This window comes from Toxotes jaculatrix, chromosome 1 (genome assembly GCF_017976425.1).
Source record: "Toxotes jaculatrix isolate fToxJac2 chromosome 1, fToxJac2.pri, whole genome shotgun sequence".
NCBI classification, from domain to species: Eukaryota; Metazoa; Chordata; class Actinopteri; family Toxotidae; genus Toxotes; species Toxotes jaculatrix.
This window is the reverse complement of record NC_054394.1, coordinates 1,432,647-1,451,758: the sequence shown is the minus strand read 5'-3', so window position 1 is coordinate 1,451,758 and position 19,112 is coordinate 1,432,647. Positions and strand designations below refer to the sequence as shown.

The window sequence follows — 19,112 nt, the reverse complement described above, 5'->3', positions numbered from 1 at the left end:
TGCACCTCTCGTTAATGCACATCAGCCTCTGTGCAGTCATCTGCTACCTCGGCCTCAAAGGCTCATCACGTACAAAGATTCCTGGCCCGATTTGGCCCCTCAGGCTGCTTCCTCTTCCTCAAGATGAAGAAGACGCTCAGTGGTCGCCATTTTGACAGTGATGATGATGTCATCGCTGCTGTGGACTACTTCCTGGAGGTCCAAGATACGGACTTCTACAAAGAAGGGATCCATATGCTCCATGCTCCACTGGGTAACTAAGTGTGTTAATGTAAAGGAGGACTAAGCTGAAAAAAATAAACTACAGTTGATTCCTGAGGCCACAAACTTATCAGTCACCACTTGTAAATGCAAATGTGTGTGTGGGGAGTTCAAGTTTGTCATTTACAAAAACTGGGCCATTTATGTTTATTATTTTTGGAGGATTTTTTGGACTTTGGGCCGGCTTGAGATCGGGGGGTCGTCGGTTCAATCCCTCGACCAAGCACAATGGATATGGATGGTGATGATGGAGACCCCCCCTCAACCTCAGCTGTGGTGCACCAATCCACCGCAGTTCCCCGGGCACCTTAGCAGGCAGCCCTCTAACCCCAGCATCTCTAGTGCATGTGCATGCTTTGTGTGTGTGTATGTTTCATTCACTTGGTGTGGGTAAAATGCAGAGAACAATTTCCCCGTTGAGGGACAATAAAGGAATAAACTAAACTAACTCAACTAAACTAAACTTTAAGTCTTAAATAGTGACAGCTTTGAATATGGTTAGGACACATTACCACACGATACCTGCTTCGATTCTGGCCACTGAGCCTTCTGTCTTCACTCTCTCTGTCAGTAAAGCAAACAATGTCTTACCAAAAAAAGTATCTGATACGTGACTAATCCAAGTACTTCACAGTGACACAAAAATCATATACAGCCACACAGCAGTCTCACTGAGCTTCAGCACTGGCCACAACAGTCTAATACAAGCAGAGACATTCAAGGCAGAATGGCAAAGATCAGACAGTTCACGAATTTGTAGTGACTCATGCTTTGTATTATCACACTGTCCACTTACAGTATTAGCCATATGAACTTTGAAAGACCATAAAAAAGACATGGAATTTGAAATTCTGCCCCAAATTACCAAAAAAAACGGATGAATCAAAATTTCGATATCTCTGTCTGGAAGATGCACATAGAGACATGTCACCACATAAGTGAGCAAAAATTTGAAAACATGCACAGATAGATATCATACAGTCATGTCGGAAAGTAAGTATGAGAATCAGAGATCCAGTAGGAAGGAAGCAAGAAATCTCATCACAGTGTCCCTGGCCGAGGTCTCTCCCTCTTCCCCCCCTCTTAAACACTGTTTTGCTGCTCTCCAGGGGCCTCCCATTCTTACTTAAACACATTTATGTGTCCCATTGATTGAAACCTTTATCTGTAACAGCGCAATTACAAGCAGCTGCTTACTAGTTGCTCCTTTAGGAGGTATAAATCCAAGGCACTGGAGCACAGAGCAGTCAGGAGACATTACAGGTTAGCACGTTAATGGCAAAGGTAAAGAACAAAAACGAAACATAATAAAACCACACATGAACCAGGTCTTGCTGCCGGCCAGGAAGGAAGGGGGGTGAGGTGGGGGGGGGGGGGGGGGGGGGGGGGGGGGTTGGGGGTGAGCAGGGCTCAAATAATAATAAACCCCAGAACTCCAATTCACCAGAAAGACGTGAAAAGATAACCACATTCCAGCTGTAATGAATCCACTGTTGAATAATAAACATGGACCAAGCTGTGAATAAAAGATGACAATGCTGATAAGAGCGGCAGGCTGGGCCCACTCAGCAGGCCACATGGTCAAAATTACATTATTCCAGATGGATATCTTAATCGCTCCTCGCCTGGGTTTGGGTTTCCTTTGAACAGAGCTGCCTCTGACAGTGTGGACGACCATAAGCTGGGATGATTGACACTGAAAGCCTGCTCCTGGCTTCGGCACTACTGCCAGTGAGGATCTAATGGACTCATATTTGTCAGAGTTCACTGAAAAATCAACCAAAGCTCAGGTCTTGGCATCTTCCACTGTTTCTTTTTTTTTTTTTTTTTTACACAAGAGAGGAGTGAACGATCCCCAACAACAATACAGAAAAATACATTCTGGGCTCATGAGACTCACTCAGAGTTGTTTAAGGGGCCCCGCTCATGCAGTGCTGTGAACCCGTCCCCTGATGTACACCCATGATAAGAGCCATCTCAACAGGCTGGGATCACAGACAGTTTTGTTCTCATTAGCCTTTGCTAACCTGGGATTCTTGGCACAGCAACAGCTGCAGAGGATTTTCTTAACATAAACCTGGGTGTACTCTACACTTCAGAAATAACTCTGACTTGACTTGTTAGGCTCCGTTCAACAGAGAGTCCTCATTCTTTTTCTGCCTGTCTGTTTTGGAAGGGTGAATTTAATTTCTTTTTTCCCTCACTGCGTCCTCACAGTGGGCTGTGAAGCGGAGTAGACGGCAAAAGGTTATCGTGGATTTGTGACAAGAAATGATAACATTGACTTTAACAGCAGATAGTGTTAGAAGTTCAATTCATTTAACTTTCATCGCTCCATTGTTAAATTAAAGAATAATTTTGTTTATTACAACTTGGGTCTTTATTTTAAAAATTGAAAAGTTATTTAAAGGCCATCATTTCCATCAGCTATGACACCATTCTACACAAAGTCACTGCCGAGATTTGGGAACACCCCAACAGTTCTACAAGTCTGATAAGGCAGCAATCTGTTGTATCCACAAAGATCCACACTTAATTTTGGTGACACCTTCAGCGATGACGAGGCCTTGGATTGGTGGGGTTGCACTGCCTCTGGTACAAGGAATCTGGACCAGCACACTGAAATAATAAACACTCACTGTAGAGAGCGAGTGGGGAGCTACTATGTGTGCAGGCTTTACAAAGTCACCACTGTTGCCATTATGTGATTAAGTTCTTTAGCAACAAGTGGTCTAAGATATTTCAGATTAAAAATGTAACAACAATATATCAGCTGATATTTATTTATTTTATTTATTTTTGACGAAGATCCCACAAAAACCTTTCTTTGATTTTCTTGACTGCAATTTCTTGTTACTTACAGGCCAACCACCAAGTTCTCCACCCACAGCAACCATACAGGCTTTGTCAGTTTGTCATTACCCTCTGACACAACCGATCGAAGTGTCCTCTGATACAGCGCCCCTATGGCAGCAGGCACGCTGGACCTTCGTCCTCATGGTCACAATAATCAACACGTGGTTAAAGTTGTGAGACGTCCTAGTTTGGTTAGGTTTAGGAACAAAAAATACATGGGTCTAGGGAAAGACCATGGTTTGGATTAAAAAAATATATAAATATTGTTGGCCCATCCATACACCCCAACCTCCTCCTAACATACCACATCACTTGACTTTTTCTTGGGCTGGCTGCTTGCTAAACAACAATGTCTCGTATTCTGATTCTAAACTTGTTAAATATGGAATGGGTAAAGATGAGCGTGTCACATTGTTGGTTTCCACAAAAATTAATCATACTGGCAACTTCACTGATTACATTTCCCAAGTAACTTGTCCAAAACTGTTACAGAGATGTAAAGAACATATAAACACGTAACTCAATCTTAAAAGAGTGTATCACCAGATACAGCTTCTTTCTTGGTCTGGTGGTATGCTCTCTCTCTCTCTCTGGGTCTTTCTCTCTGTGCCCCTTTTCCTTCTACTCTCCAGCTGCTCTCTGCAGTTCCTCCGCCTCTGTCATCATTTCTACACACAATGGCAATAGCAAACAGCATTCCTCAAAGTCATACCTCATAGCTCATTGGCATCACAGACAATGCTGTTTTCAGAGGAGGGTGAAAAGAAAAGCTTGGTGATTTCGTCCGGTTGTTGTTGTGAGTACGGAGGAAGAGGAAGCTGGTGCTGGTGAGGGAATCAGGGTGGGGACCCTGGGTGGGAGGGGAGGACATGGGGGAAGCTGGCCAGCAGCGTGGCTCAGACAAGAAAAAGGCGAAAAGGCAGAGCCGGTGCTGTGGATGGGTTATGTTTGAACAGCTGTCCCTGCAGCAAGGATGAAGGTTGACAGGAAGAGGCTGGCACCAGGAGGGCCAAGCCGACAGGAAACAGACAAATAGGCAGAGAGTGCAGCTCTCACTTTGTCCTTTTCTTTTACTCTCCACTACCACTCATTCCTCTGCTCCTCTCCTCTTCTGTGCGACGGTGCTTTGTCCTCGTCTGATGCATTTCCCCACCGTTTTATTTTTAGTTACAAAACAAAGTGTTGTAAAATATCAGTGAGAAAAAAGACGGGGGCATGTTAGGTCAAATCCAAGAAAAGAAGAGGAGAGAGTGAAAGGGAGAATCAGCCGAGGTCAATGAAAACCAAGCTCTAAATCTTGCAGCACGTCTAGAAAAACACCCAGACAATAAAAGGCAATCAGGCGTGATTCTGATCCCACATCTGCCTGTGATAATCCACGCAGCTAGCCAAGCATGTATGCTAACCCTCCACCGCCACCACCACCACCACCACCGCCTCCATCTCATTTACATCCAAGTTTTCTCACAAGAAGTTTTCTCACTGTTCACCAAAGAGGTATAGGATGATACATCTACAGATTCATATAGATACCTGTCCACTACTGACACTGCTCACAGTATCTTATCAAATACACCATTCTCTGTCCTTGCAGTAGAGCTCTTATAAATTCTTTATACTGAATCATGAACATAAAACCTCTCTCCCATACACCCACCAAACACACCGCACCGGGTTTCAAAAATAGCTGTGCCACTCAGCTATTTTCAACAGCATTTTCATTTAGCTTTAATTTGGTGTGTATCGTGCTGATTGAAACCAAAGTATGCCCACAGGACCAACTTGGCATCTCGTTTTTACCAGCTGCTTCATCTTCACATGCCCATAGCTGCATTTCTACAACATCTGAGTGGCTTTGTCTAACTGAGTTCTACAAGACACACGGTTGATTTCACTGCTTAAAACAGCCAGGTGGAACAATGCAGACTTGACTTATTAAATGACCTTACTTTTCGATGATTTGCTTCCACGATTTGGTTTGGTCTGGGGTGGGTTCACATTGACATATAAAGCAGAGATGTAAACATAAAGTCGTACTGACGGACAGGTGATTCACTGGGCGGTTTTGGTGATGTCATCTTGCATCATCCGAGGCACATGGACCCACACAAGTAAACCTAAGTCTGGTGACTGACAGCTTATCGTGCTTTTATCTTATGTTATCTGGAGTCACCAAAAGCTTCCAAAGAAAGAACTGTGAGCATTATTAGCAAAGTCTGCTGAAAAACAGCAGCTTGTACTGTGAAATTACAGGAAGATAAGATTACTGTACAGCTGCTACATTTCACTCACTTTTTAATGAGGAACTGCTAAAACACACAAAAACGCAAACACACTCCACACTCGTACTGTCACATTTCCCTGGTTTCCAAATGATCTTGATCATTACGAATACAGATCACTTGATTCTTTGACAGTCAACATGATCAAATGGTTTGGTTTTAGCATTCATGCTAGATCCATATTATCGGCTATGACAGAATCCTGTGGTTGGTCATTTAAAAAAAAAAAAAAAAAAAAACGCACGAGTAAGAGTACAGCTTTCACATGAGCCAACAAAGTGAACTAAATGGGCAAATTCACAAGTTTATTTAACACCTTAGGTGTGACAGACCACCTAGAGACTGTGATTAGCCATAGGTTTGCATTACTTTCCATAAACTGAAAAACTCAGTTGCAGCCTCTTTAACACTAAATATGCCCCATCATATTAAATAACTTGAACCTTGCCTCCCTGCAAGAACAGTTGCAGTTACAGCTTGGGGTAGATGGTATGAATGTCATTGAAAGTAGGCCGGTATGAATTTGCCCCATGGTATAGATGGCACCATGCTGGCCGGTAGTGCCCCTCACAAAATGGCAATGATGTAACTACACCAGTGGGAGGCACCAATGTGCTAAACCGTGCCTAATCTGCCAGAAAGAAGAGGAAGAAAATCCATTATATGGACAAGGTTCAGGTTTAGAAAGTTAAATTGCAGAGAAAACAATAATGCATCAATGCAAATTATGTCAAACAACAGTAGTTGTAATGGGAGGAGGTAATAAACGGTAATGACATGTTTGTGGGTGGGGCCAAACTGGCTGCACAAAGTGACAGTTTGCATAACAGGTGTCAAAATACAACATAGGAATATGGATCAACTGGAGGCCTACTCCTGAGCAATGAGGGAATGAAGTCTGGGCTTTCTGAATCCATGGCCTCCTGCTGTTAGTCATAACGTCATAAGGCCAGTGATAATATGTGGTCCCAAGGCTTAGCTAAGTTTGTGCTCAGTCATAGCATTAAGTAAATGTTATATCACTGTTGTAATATTACTGTATGCCCCATTCATTTATGTGATATTATAACTAAACTGCCTGTAGGCAGTTTGGTTTATTTACATGCTACTTCTGCTTACACACTAATATTGCCGCTGTTGGTCAATGGTGTTCACCATCATGAACTCACCTACAGAGAATGTCAACTTTGTGGTTGCTGGTGTTACTAATTTATGGTTATTAACTTCGATTAACGATTGATTTTGCCCTGCATTTAGCTTCAGAGGGCGTCTTCAGTGACAGCATTCTATAAAAATGAAGGTCATCTTTATTTACATTCCTATTTTCACATCCAGCAGCACAGGATCTCACCTGTTTCCTTCCAGTTGTTTATGCTGTTTTTCTGCCACCACAAGAGATGCACAACTGCAGTGCTGTAATTGTGATGTCCACCTCAAATTGGTTTGTACAAGCAATCGTTTCTGTCACCTCAAACCAAAACACATTGTGGAGAAAAAGCTGGCTGGATCAAAGTAAAAACCAGTCCATGAAGTTGAAAGACCTGGCTGCAGAGCTCAGAGATAGGATTGTGTTGAGGCACAGATCTGGGGAAGGCTACACTGAAGGTTCCCAAGAGACCTCCATGATTCTTAAACAGAAGAAATCTGGAACTACCATGACTCTTCCCAGAGGCTGACCAAGCTGAGCAGTCAGGGGAGAAGGGCTTTGGTAAAGGAGGTGAACCCGCTGGTCACTGAGTACAAGAGATCCTTTGAGAAGATGTGAGAAACTTCCAGAAGGACAACAATCACTGCAGGACTCTACCAATTACTGCTTCGTGAAAGACGCTGAAAGGTGTACCAGTTTTCACTGTGATTTCCCCATTATTCTAAAAAAAAATATGTCATTTGAAAGGTGACATAACCACATAAAATATTCTACATACAGCAGCTTCAAAAAGCAAACTGAAGACAGCTTCTGCACTGTGTTCATTTCCAATGCACCTTTTAATAGAAACTAACATCTATGGACCTCATCAATCACACATTAATACTCACACACTGGAACACTGCAGCTGTGCACTCAAATACCGTCAGAGTTTACGCTGCCATGAGAACTTGCAGATTGGACTGTGTCAGTGTTTTTCTCTTTGTTCAAAGTTAAAATTAGATAAAGAAGCAGATGTACAAGAGCTCCATTGTAACAATCAATCTGACTGGGGATGTAGTGGGCGAGGGGACACATTAATTAGAGCTGACGCAGTCATCAGGCAGAGATGATCCTACATGAACAATCTCTCATTCTGTCGCCTCTATCAGTAGATGTCATTTATCATATCCAATTACATCATTTCAAGATCTAAGGATTTATTTGCTACATACTCATTTCTCTACATGTGCAGTGAAAAACAGGGGTGGCCCACCGTGCAGGATTTGTTAGCGTAAGTTAGCGTAGCTGTAATTGTAGTATCAAGACTGTATCGAGACCAACTCAAGACCAAGACCGAGGCAGGGCAAGACAGAGTCGAGACTAAGACCACACCAGTGTGAGTCCCGTGCTACATGACACACATATGATAAAATGTGGAACAGCTGTAGACATAGAAAACAAATGAAGATTCCTCTTTGTTCACCGCTTTTAATGCTGTGTGTGTGTGTGTCTGTCTGTCTGTGTGTGTCTGTGTGTTTGTATAAGTGGACCACAAGGTAAAATAATCAAAAGGCATTGCAGAGGTGAATTTTCCTTTGTTTTCTGAGCAAACACTAAGATGCTGAAAACAGCTTAACCACTGCACACTCATTTGACCAACCAAGCATCAGGTTTTCTGGGTGACTCTTTGTCTTTCCCCTATAGTTGGCTGTGCTCCATCCTTCCTGTTGTCCTGCCTTGTGCTCCAGGAACGGAGATATCTGGTCATATGAACATCAGTCATATCCACATATGGCCAAATCATTTTCTTACCATGGCATTGAAATGATGCTAACAAATACATCAGACAACGATCGGGCAGTTCAGTGATATACCCACAGCTGTGGTGTTAAAATCCCAACTCCTCCTTGTCTGATAGTGAAAACACTAATAAAAACCAAGACTATTAAGAATATTAATAACCAATTAGTGGGATAGAATTAGCCTTGTAATCCTCCTTGTATGGAGATTAATAAAGGTCCACAGTCCTAACCTCTCAGTGGGACAGATGTCATGTTGATAGAGTTCGGCAGAACTTTTTTAAAGGTTCATCTTTTAAAGATCTCCAGCCACAGTCTGGGCAGTGTATCAGGACTGGTATAAGACACTAACATGCACTGCAGCTCTGTCACTGATGCCTCAGCATCTGCCTGTGATGACATACACACAGAAGAGAAGACAAGCAGAGCAAACTTCAGGGAAGCCAGGTGAGCAGCAACAAGAGAGAGTTGGATTACACCCATCACCATGAGAGACACTCCACCAACGATGGACCTGCCAAACTCCTCTGTTTGTCCACATGGAAAACAGAGAGGACCCTAATGTTAGACAGTCCCAGTTAGACAGTGGATACAACATCCCCCACTGGAATCAGATCCTAACCCTTGGATCATACATCCAATTCTCCAAACACTAACACTGGAAAACCTGTAAACAGGATACTATGGTGAACAGTGTGCTTGGGCTCTCAGCTTGTTCAGAACATCAACACACCTTCCCCAGTGTTTCTTCTTTCACCTTCACAGAAACACCCTCACACTCTAACTGTTGGTGAGGGCCTCACAGGATCTCTGCCGGCCACATTCGACTCAAAAATTGGATGTGCAGAACTATGATGCAGTCAAAACAAAAAAAAAAAAAAAAAAATCAAACTCAGCTGCACCATCTTTTGTGAGGTAGCAGAGAGGATGGAGTAAGGTCGGAGTCCCATGTGCATGTACAGTGTGTGTGTGTGTGTGTTACTGTAATTGGAAGGCATCGTGGAAAGGCTCGGTGGAAACACTTGTCTCTCACCCTTCACTCAGATGTCTTTCCTTTCTGCTAACTTCTATCCCTCTCATTTACCTCTGAAGGGTTGGACATGTGCAGCTCATGTAAAACACAGCACACGAGGACAGAGGAGGAGCTGTGGTTTAATCTAATATATGCACAAAGAAACATTCATGGGCACACACACACACACACACAGAAACTCTGTAAAGCAGGCTTAAGTCTAGCAAGAATTCAAGCAGATGCCTGCACCTGCTTATGAAAAATGACAGAACAACATTTGTGGTCTCTGATAGCTGCTACCTGACATAAACATGTTTGTGACTCTGTCTACTCCACTGTCACTGTCATGTTTCCTGTTTGTTTGGGTGGAGGTTGAACTTGGCTTCCTCCTCTGTTTCACCATGTGCCTGTTCTTTCTTTTCAACTCTTTTTATTAAGTTTTTCTCAAAAAGATAAACAAGGGTTCAAGTTTCAACTGAAAAAGTTCCAAATGTGCGAGAGTAACTCCTCGTCCCCTCTATCTGTCTCTTCCCAGTGTCCATACTCTCCTTTGCAATCCCATGTACCCCACCCTGCTGCCCAGATAGATAGACATGACATAGGGTGAACCATCCATGTATTTAAACTTCGCACTTGTGGAAGTCACCTCAGGGTAAACAGTGTTTGAGATGATTTGACCTCACATATATGGATTTGATGAACTGCTGTGAGCAGTGAAGAGTGTTGCTGGTGAGTCAAACAGGTCAAGTGACCAAATGATGACGTCATAACACTAAAGAGTTATCAATAAAAAGGTCTTTAAAACATAAGTCTGTTCTAGACCACTTGAAGAAAACTGCATCCTGTGATGAAGGTATGAAAACATGATTAAAAGAATCAGGGCTTAATGAAAAGGTTTGAGAACCAAATTTCCTCCTGCCTTGGGCCCCCGATGTTCTTAAGAGTGGGTCACCAGCAGGTTACAGAAAGATGAGGAAGAGACTGAGGGAAGCACGGCCCCCTGCAAGGCAGGGAGGGAGACTGGCTCCCAGAAACTGACCTCCATTGCTATTGGATGCTGGGGGATTAAGGTGCCACTGCACGCAGAGAAGCCTGTTATGTATATTAATAGCCCAGTAATAAAACTGAAAAATTAGGGAGTGAATAACACCATTATTTTTGGGCCCTGGAAAGGCTCTACATAAAAGTGTAGGAAGATGTAGAGGTTAAAAAAAAAAAACGAATAATTACAAAAGATTAAAAGTCACTCCTGACGTCAAGACATCATGAAAGAACAATGCAGATTTAATTATGTATATTTCCCAAACAACTAAATGTGTGCATGAAATTATATAACCTTGTTAAAATTTTAAGGATACTATATGTAGAATTGTATATCATTATAGCATCTTCTTTTAGTGCTGTATGTCGATTCTTGGTGACATGCCGCTCGACTGGCACGTAAAAAAAAAAAATGGCACAATGCTCATTCTTACTGGCATATCCCGTTGCCACGGTGACAGTTAAACGGTGCATAACCGCTGTTTCATTAACATATACCACTTCTCTCACAAAACAAATATCGGAAACACGATGTGTTTGCTAATACATACAGGGCTAACACGGTTACTGCTCACATGTTATATGGCTGTTGGGAAGTGTCGCCCATCAGATGATGAAGTGGCATGCCGTTTTTTACATGGCACAGAGCAGTGGCATCCCACCAGTCATACACCAGAGGGTAGTGCTATCTGTCAGTGGAACATGAGTAAACATGCTGACAGCAGCGTCACACAAGTCAAAGTGTTAAGCCTCTAAAAATCAGCATATGACACCAAAACAAGAGCAGCACGCCATTAAGCACTTTACAATCTCAGCTTCACTCACACAGCACTTTGTGTGTTGTCTGCTGAACGTGAAAATGTTCATTCATGTTAATAATATTAATATTTATTTTAGTCTCAGATTTGACCTGATCATTGATTCTTTGACATGACACTTGATGTACTGTATATTTACTCTTACCCTGCTGTTGTGTGTTACAGAGAACTTTAAGGAGTTGATCGATATGGGCTTTTACAGACCAGTACTTCACAATATTCAGGGTTTTAACCCTCTAAAATGTGTAAATGTGAATATCCTGTCCGAACCTTCACACTTTAATTCCCAGATCACCAGAACAGCAAATGAAACCTGAAAGGTTTGAAGCCTCGACCCACTGAAAACACATGGAACAAATATTCCTGCTTTTCAGAAAGTAATAAAATAAAAGACACTCATGAACATATCAGTGTGTGGTTTCACTAACATTCATCTAAACAGACATGGTGCTGAGCTGATCCTGGAGAACACCAGGTCCACAGCAATCTGTTGTCAGGGATTAAGTAGCTGCTATATTTGCCAGAGAAAATCCTGTGCTCAGTATTGCTTCATATAAGGAGGTGACATTCTCCCCCGGTTCATACACATGTACAAAGTCTCCAGCAGGCTCTGCTCTCTGCCCAGCAGCCTTTCAAACCTGTGCAAACAATTTGATTTGGACAGGTCTGATCAAATTAAGCCACAGAGCTGACAGCAGCTGCAGTGAGAAGTCAGAGGCTGGGCGTACGGAGTGTGAACCCTGACAAGGTTTTCCTAATTGGGTGCACCTTCATTTTATTCACCAGATAATGTGATGATGTGCCATGACTGTGAGCCAGGTGGTAAAAGCAAACAATCTACACTCAATCTAATAAAATATAATAGACTTTCTATGCACTGAGAGAAGAGGTTCCTAATCATTTGCAGAATCAGTGTATAAACAAAAATCCCAGGCCTGGATTCATCTATCCAACTACACTTCATCCATCTATCCATCCATTCATCCATCCATCCACCCATCCATTTTCAGTACCTGGACAGAGGGAAGCGTGAGGATGATGATTACAGCCCTGCAGAGGATGAATGATTCCATCTTCATGTGGATGTTTCCCCAGGTCTGGGTCTCTCTACAACAGGCGGAGCCCCAACCTGTGTACAGGAAGTCAACACATCAAATTAAAATACTTTTACAGCAGGGCTGTGGTTGACTATGATGTTACAGTGAGACCACACTGAATTAGTTAACCATGCTGGAACCACTAGTTAACAGGGCTGGATTAAGCCACTAATGGGCCCCCAGAGTAAAACTGAGCTGTGGGCCCCTAATGACCCCCCCACGCCCATGTAAATCCCCCACTCTGTGCATTGTATACGTATTAGGTACCAGCCAATTAGCAGTAACTTGATTAAGCACAAATGTAAGTAGAACTATGAACTGAAATAATATTGAAGTCCTTAAAGAGGCTAGGAAGCTAATGTCTTAGTGCTGTCATCAGTTTTACCTGAGAGTGGGCTGGAAGAACAAGCTAATGACATAAAATCAGGCTAATAAAAGATGCTACTGAGATGCTTTATGGGAAATGTAGGATCCAGCATTTTGAAGGGTAACCCATAGCAAGGACTAAACGTGAGGCTACCTCAGCAACTTTATAAAAATCTTAATAAAATCTGAATTTTAAAGACAAGTTTAAATGCAAATGAACCCTTTAAACCCCATTAAATCTGGGTTTTAACTCAGGGCCCCTCCACAAGAAGAGGCCTGGAGATTCTGTGATACTACTAACATCACTTCATCCTCATCATTTCAGTGTAGAAGCTGCTGTAGTGGTCTAATCATACAGTGTGACCAAAACAAATACGCAATGAATTCAGTTACAACATGGTGAACCAGGAATGCTGCTGCACCCTGAGGGTTAGAGGCACATGCCCACAGTGTCTGGTTTATAATCCAGCCTTGTTAATTAATAATTTATTTTTTTCTCTCTTTTTTATTGCAAGACAAAAAAATTGTCATTATTTTCCCAATTCAATGTTCAATGTGTCCTGTAAGTCCATCACTGATAGAGAAAATACCAAATATTAGATGGTTACTGCTTATTGGGTACATGAATATTAATAACTAATAAGATATTTTCCAAACATCCATTTGGAGAATTGGGATTTTTTTTTTTTCGTAGTGAACATTTTTCATTATTATTTGACATTTTATTGATAGAATTATTAATGATTCATGAAAATGATTGATAGTTACAGGCCAACTGGTGAAGTGAAACTCGTTCTAGACTCCGATGTGAACCAGAAAGTCCTTGTGAACACTAGAGGACTCTTAGAGGGAGCTGATGTAGACTCTGACAGGGAAATTCACCTGCATCCAGAAACCCCGCACAGCGCTGCACAGCCACAGCAGGGAGATGTGTTTTCTTTTCCAAGTCTGAGAGTGTACATCATGAAGAGATCACAGCGAGTTTCTGAGCATCACGACCTGACCTGGGTGAGGGGGTGCTAATAACCGCCGCTGATGGAGCAGCAGCCGCCGGGTGACGGCGGAGCTTCAACCCTGATGTGCGGGTTTAGTTTGGGGAGAAATAAACACCTTACCTTGAGAGGGGGAGAGGTCCTGCGCTCCCTATGCGCTCATATGGAGATGTAGCATCAGGTATTCTCCCCCGCCCCCCGAAAAAAAAACACTCCGATTATCCACCGAGTCCCGATCTCCAGAGTCCACAGCCCGAGTCAAGCACAACAGCGTCCGAAAAAAGTGACAGACACAGACCGGTGGACTGCCTGAAAGACCGACGCGCCGGCACTTTGTGTCTCCGGCAAACTGTCTCCTGGCTCCGAGCAGCGCACAGTCCCGTCTGCCTGACACACAACTTGGGACCAGAGTCAAGTTAGACACAAACATACACCTTCCGGTCATCACTTTCAAAGTAAATTGCGGACGTGTTTTTTTTTTTTTTTTTTTTTTTTTTGGACAGCCTAACCTTCATGGTTGTTTCACTTAGTGTTAGTCTCTTCATTTACCCATGTTTATATATATATTTTTTAAATATACATATATTTATTTATTTTAATTATTCATCACACACAGCTTCCCTCTTCACCTCCTCACCAGTCAAAGGTATGGTAAAAGTCCAGTGTGTCCCCATATGTTTTAAGTATGGGTTTCATGGGCACAGAGTGGACGTGGGCTTGTCCTGGACTTGTTTGTGTTGGTCCTTATCATCCCAAGTCCTATGTGGCAAACCTCTGTGGGTTATATGCTGGTGCCATCAAGGTATAAAGCAGAGGTGTCCAAACTGTTCCAAAAAGGGCCGTGTGGCTGCAGGTTTTTGTTCCAACCAATCATGAGCACACGGTTTGACCAATCAGCTGTCTGAAGACTGGGATCAGCTGATTAAATGAGTCAAATCTGGTGTGCTGCTGCTTGGTTGGAAAAAAAACCTGCAGCCACACGGCCCTTTGTGGAACAGTTTGGACACCTCTGGTATAAAGCATACTTTAATTGTGTATGTGCTTAATGTTTTCCAGCTTAGCAGATATAGAGCTATTTAATATTCTAGTATAAGAGACTTGATAAAACTGAAGCTGAAACTTTTTTTTTTTTTTTTTTGGAGGTACTGTTGTGATCAGTCTTGTTCTTATTGTATACGTCTCAATTTCATTTTACTTTCTGGGTGATTTAAAAAAAAAATACTTCTTTAATTCTGAAGGCCAAATAGGCCAATTTCCGGCACCGCCCTTGTTGTCTTCATCAGCTTGACGCAGCGCTGCGTAGGCGAGCCCGATGACCAACCCCTCTGTCCCATGTGGTGTGGAGGAGCAGAAAGCATATGGACGAATAGTCATCTTCATCAGCCTAATGCTGCTGTAGGCACAGTCTGAACGAATCAGAGTCATTTTAAATGATCACAAATCACAGCGATATATCAATGCTCTGAACATCACTGTTCACAGAGTGAGGTTACACAGGCTGGATTAACCAGAGCCTTAGGTTCTCAGACCTCTCCATACCACAGAGACCTCAGGTTCAGTGTGTGGCAACTGGTTTAAGATCATTTTTATTATTATAACTTTATTTGGAATTAAGAGAGCAAAATACCAACAGGTATGATAAAGACTTTAATGTGTGCCCTATATTATCTGAGCCCACAGGTGAATCTCAGCTAATATTTCTATTAAGCTGTAGTTTAACTATGATACTGGTCACAGGATACATTCACAAGTCTTCTTTGGTTGTTGTAATGATCCTTTCCTTTCCACACTGGATGTGACAGAGTAAGAGATGGACAAAATCCAGTGTCCAGTGAAGTCAAGTTCAGAGGAGATTAAAATGAGGCTGGAACAGTCTGAGTCAGACAGATCAAGAGAGTATGTTCTACAGTGAAGAGCTTTTTAGTACAAAGTTCCCTCCTTGTGTTGAAGTCTCACATTTGCTTCAGCTGAGAACTGAGGGTTTTATCTCCCATTGCTTACACTGGACACTGCAGTGGACAGGAGGAATGCTTACAGTGACCAGTTGAATGCACATATGGACATGTAAGTGATGTGGACCCGCCATATGAGTACAATAGAATGACATACATTAATGTCATCATTTAATTCACCTTATGATTCTACTTCACTCTGAAATTTGTATTACAATATTCTCCTACATTTATTTGATGGTTTTATATCTTATAATGATTGTTACCGATGAAATTACACAACAGGTTAATCAAAAAGAAATAAAGAAATAAATACGTGTTTACAGTATACAACAGAGCTGAGTGCACCCCATGTGCAGCAGCATCACTATAAAATGTCAGATGATGAGTAGTTGTGTTGTATTTAAGTTGAAGTGTGAGTGAAGTGCAGGGTATTTGACCTCACGTGTGATTAAAAACAAACAGGTTAGAGAGACCACACTGAAAATACAGGTTTAACCTCAGTTCAACATAAACTACACCTGTGAGCACCACAGCCTCCTCACGCACAGCTGCAGCAGAGGTGAGGAGGTACAGGAAGAGCCACACCACCGATAACAGCGTGAACATGACGCCACACACGCACACAATCCTCTATTTACCAAACCTTACACTGAACCACAGACTGGGCACTGGGATCATCTATGGGAGCTGGTGTTTCAGTGACTGGTCCAGACAGAGTGAGGGACACTGTGTTGAAGCACAGTCCATCTTGTTTGGTGTGGACCAGGCCAGGACCACCACAGAGACCGCACAGTGCCGACTGTGGAACATGGAGGTGTGAGTGTGCTGATATGAGGCATCAAACATAAAGATGGACAGTTAAACACCTCAACCACTCATGACTTTAATGCATCATAATCCTAAATTATAATATATACAATGCTGACAAGCATCATTCTCCCAGCAAACTGATTCTTAGTGTGTGTTTAAATCTATATTCAAAAGACGACATCTAGCACCTTTATTATCACGAGCGCCACAGCTCATTTTAAAGTGTACATCTGGAGTTTTTGTGCCTTTTTCGTTTTGTTTTTTTTATTTATAGTTTTTTTTTTTTCTTATTTTCAACAAATTCCTTGAACAGAAACCGACACTGAATGGATCCCACTCACAAGATTTGTAGAGTATGTATCTAAAGCCAGAGCCTGATGTGTTCCTCTGTAGAACAGTTCAGTTCATGACCATGAACGCAGGCTGGAGTTTATTTAAACTCACTTTCACACACACACACACACACTGTGCTGCTGCTGAAAATAGTCCACAACAAATGCACAGTTTCCTCCTGTCTGAGTAATGTTTGCTGAAAACCACAGTGTCCTGAAAATTACTGAGCTTTTTTTTTCTTCTTCTGACCTGTTTTTAAAAATGTATTTCTCCAGTAGGAACCAAGGAGCTTGGAACTGAGAGCCAGAGACAGAGCAGGGGACGTCTCAGAGGACACTGAGAGACAGACCAACACGCTGCTGCTTCAGGTCTTTTCATGGGATTTGTGGAGAACAAGAAAACTGTAGAATAACTCCAGCCTTACACTTTAACTAAAAAGGCTCATGTGGGAGTAGTAAGATGAAGAGCTGAAACAGACGAGGGCTGAAATGAAAGTAAAAGTTGGAGCGAAGTGATCGGGTCTCTCCACGTCCCAGTCAGAGCAGTTTCACTTCCAGCTGCCTGGTTTCTGTCAGCGTCCATCACTCACCTGAGTGCAATACACACACACACACACACACTCGATCATTCCCACAGCTGAGCCACACATAGCTCTCTGCCATCGAGGGAGGGGGGATCAAAGGCTGTGTGCATGTGTGTGTGTTCACCTACACCTGCACACACACACACACAGCCTAATACACACACCACCACCCTCAGGCTTTTTATTATGAGGTGAAGAATAGAAGCTGGCAGAGAATGAAGGGACTGGTTTTGACTTTGACTAATGAGAACATCAAAAAGCTTCAGTCAGCAAATGACCTCCAGGTCCTAAACTGTGCACATACAGTGTTCTCTGTGTACACACACACACACAGCTGGATGGACGATGGTGTTGGACTCATATATGGTGGATTTGATTTGACTGCATTATAATACAATACATAGAATTTAGTCACAGAGCCAGTCAATACGCCAGTCAGTGTAACAGTAATTTAGTGGCAGCCAGTGAATATATATCAGTCTGTATGTTAATATTATGGGTGTCACATTATGGAAACTGCATCATTCTGTTCACAGTAATGTGTGTGATGGAGGTCTGGCGCCCTCTTTCATCCAAACATATACAACAACATTACAGGAGGAATGAACTCTCAGAAATCACTTATGGAAATGATTATATATATATCTAAATTATCATTATGATTTGTGTGTGTCAGATCATGTGGTCTAAGGCCTCACATCACTGAAAACATTCGGTTTCACAGACTCTTTAATCCTGCTGACCTCAGCTCATCGTGGTAACATGTAGTGTTTTGTGTGTGTGTTTAACATCCGCGTTCAGAAAGGTGTCAAACAAAAGTGTTCTTTTACACGGGGGTCTTGTGATAAGTGACATCAGCTCCCGGCTTTTGGCGAGTCATCTCCATCAGCTGATCTCCTGTAGGAATCTTCCCTTCAGTCAATCACACTTGTTTACGCTAAAAAAACAACGGAAGTTGTGCGATTTTGCTTTCAAAGTAAAGTCGTGAGAACTTCCCATTCAGGGGAAAAAAAGCTTGTGGTGTTATTTCATTTAATTTATACAAATTCAGTGGTTCACACCTGAGACAACACACATCACGAAAAGTGTCATGAGCCAAGATTCAGAGCTCACCTCTGTCATATTATTTACTTTGTATACAAACCTAAACTGAACATGCTTTATTTATATACATCTTTTACTGTATTTTTCCTCTTTGACAGCATATAACAGCATTGTCTTCTATAACTTCCATTTGTATTTATAGTATCACACAATCTCTTACATGTCTAATCATTTTTAAATACGACTTTATTTTTGAACAGTTTGCATGGTGTATATTTTATATTTTCATTTCTTTGTTTTGGTGCTTTCATGAGTTTTTGTACATTTTTTTTTAAAACTCATCAGTATTTGATTTATTGTTTTGTTACTTGTGCAGATTATCTAATTATTCAGTAGTAGTTGTTTACATCTACAACCGTATCCAATGACTCATTATTCAGTGACTCATTAAACATGAACTTAACAGAGGTAAACAGCAGCCTGTTGATGATGACTGCTCAGAGATAATCCAGCATAATAGAATAAAGGCAGTCATATTTGGTTTATAGTGGTATAAACCAAATATGGTTTATACCACTATACCACCACCATTAGGTGGTGATGATCTCCCACCAGGCCTGAGCTGATCCACTGTCTCATTTACTGCTACATCACTAAAACTGTGCAGAGTCTCCTATAATGATATCATTTATGAAAACATGAAATTTGATGTGCTTTATGGACAGAGGATTTTA

The 19,112-nt window shown here is 42.0% G+C and overlaps 1 protein-coding gene across 1 annotated transcript in view; it reads right to left on the bottom strand.

The window, feature by feature from the left end:
• adamtsl3 (ADAMTS-like 3) overlaps positions 1–13,917 on the bottom strand; it is a 131,164-nt gene extending 117,247 nt beyond the window's left edge. The window contains exons 1-2 of the mRNA XM_041042925.1: positions 13,777–13,917; positions 12,212–12,327 (exon numbers count right to left, since the gene is read on the bottom strand). Coding sequence (XP_040898859.1) covers positions 12,212–12,277 — 66 coding nt within the window. The 5' untranslated portion in view covers positions 12,278–12,327; positions 13,777–13,917. The remainder of the gene's footprint in view (positions 1–12,211; positions 12,328–13,776) is intronic.
• Between the last annotated feature and the right edge of the window lie 5,195 nt (positions 13,918–19,112).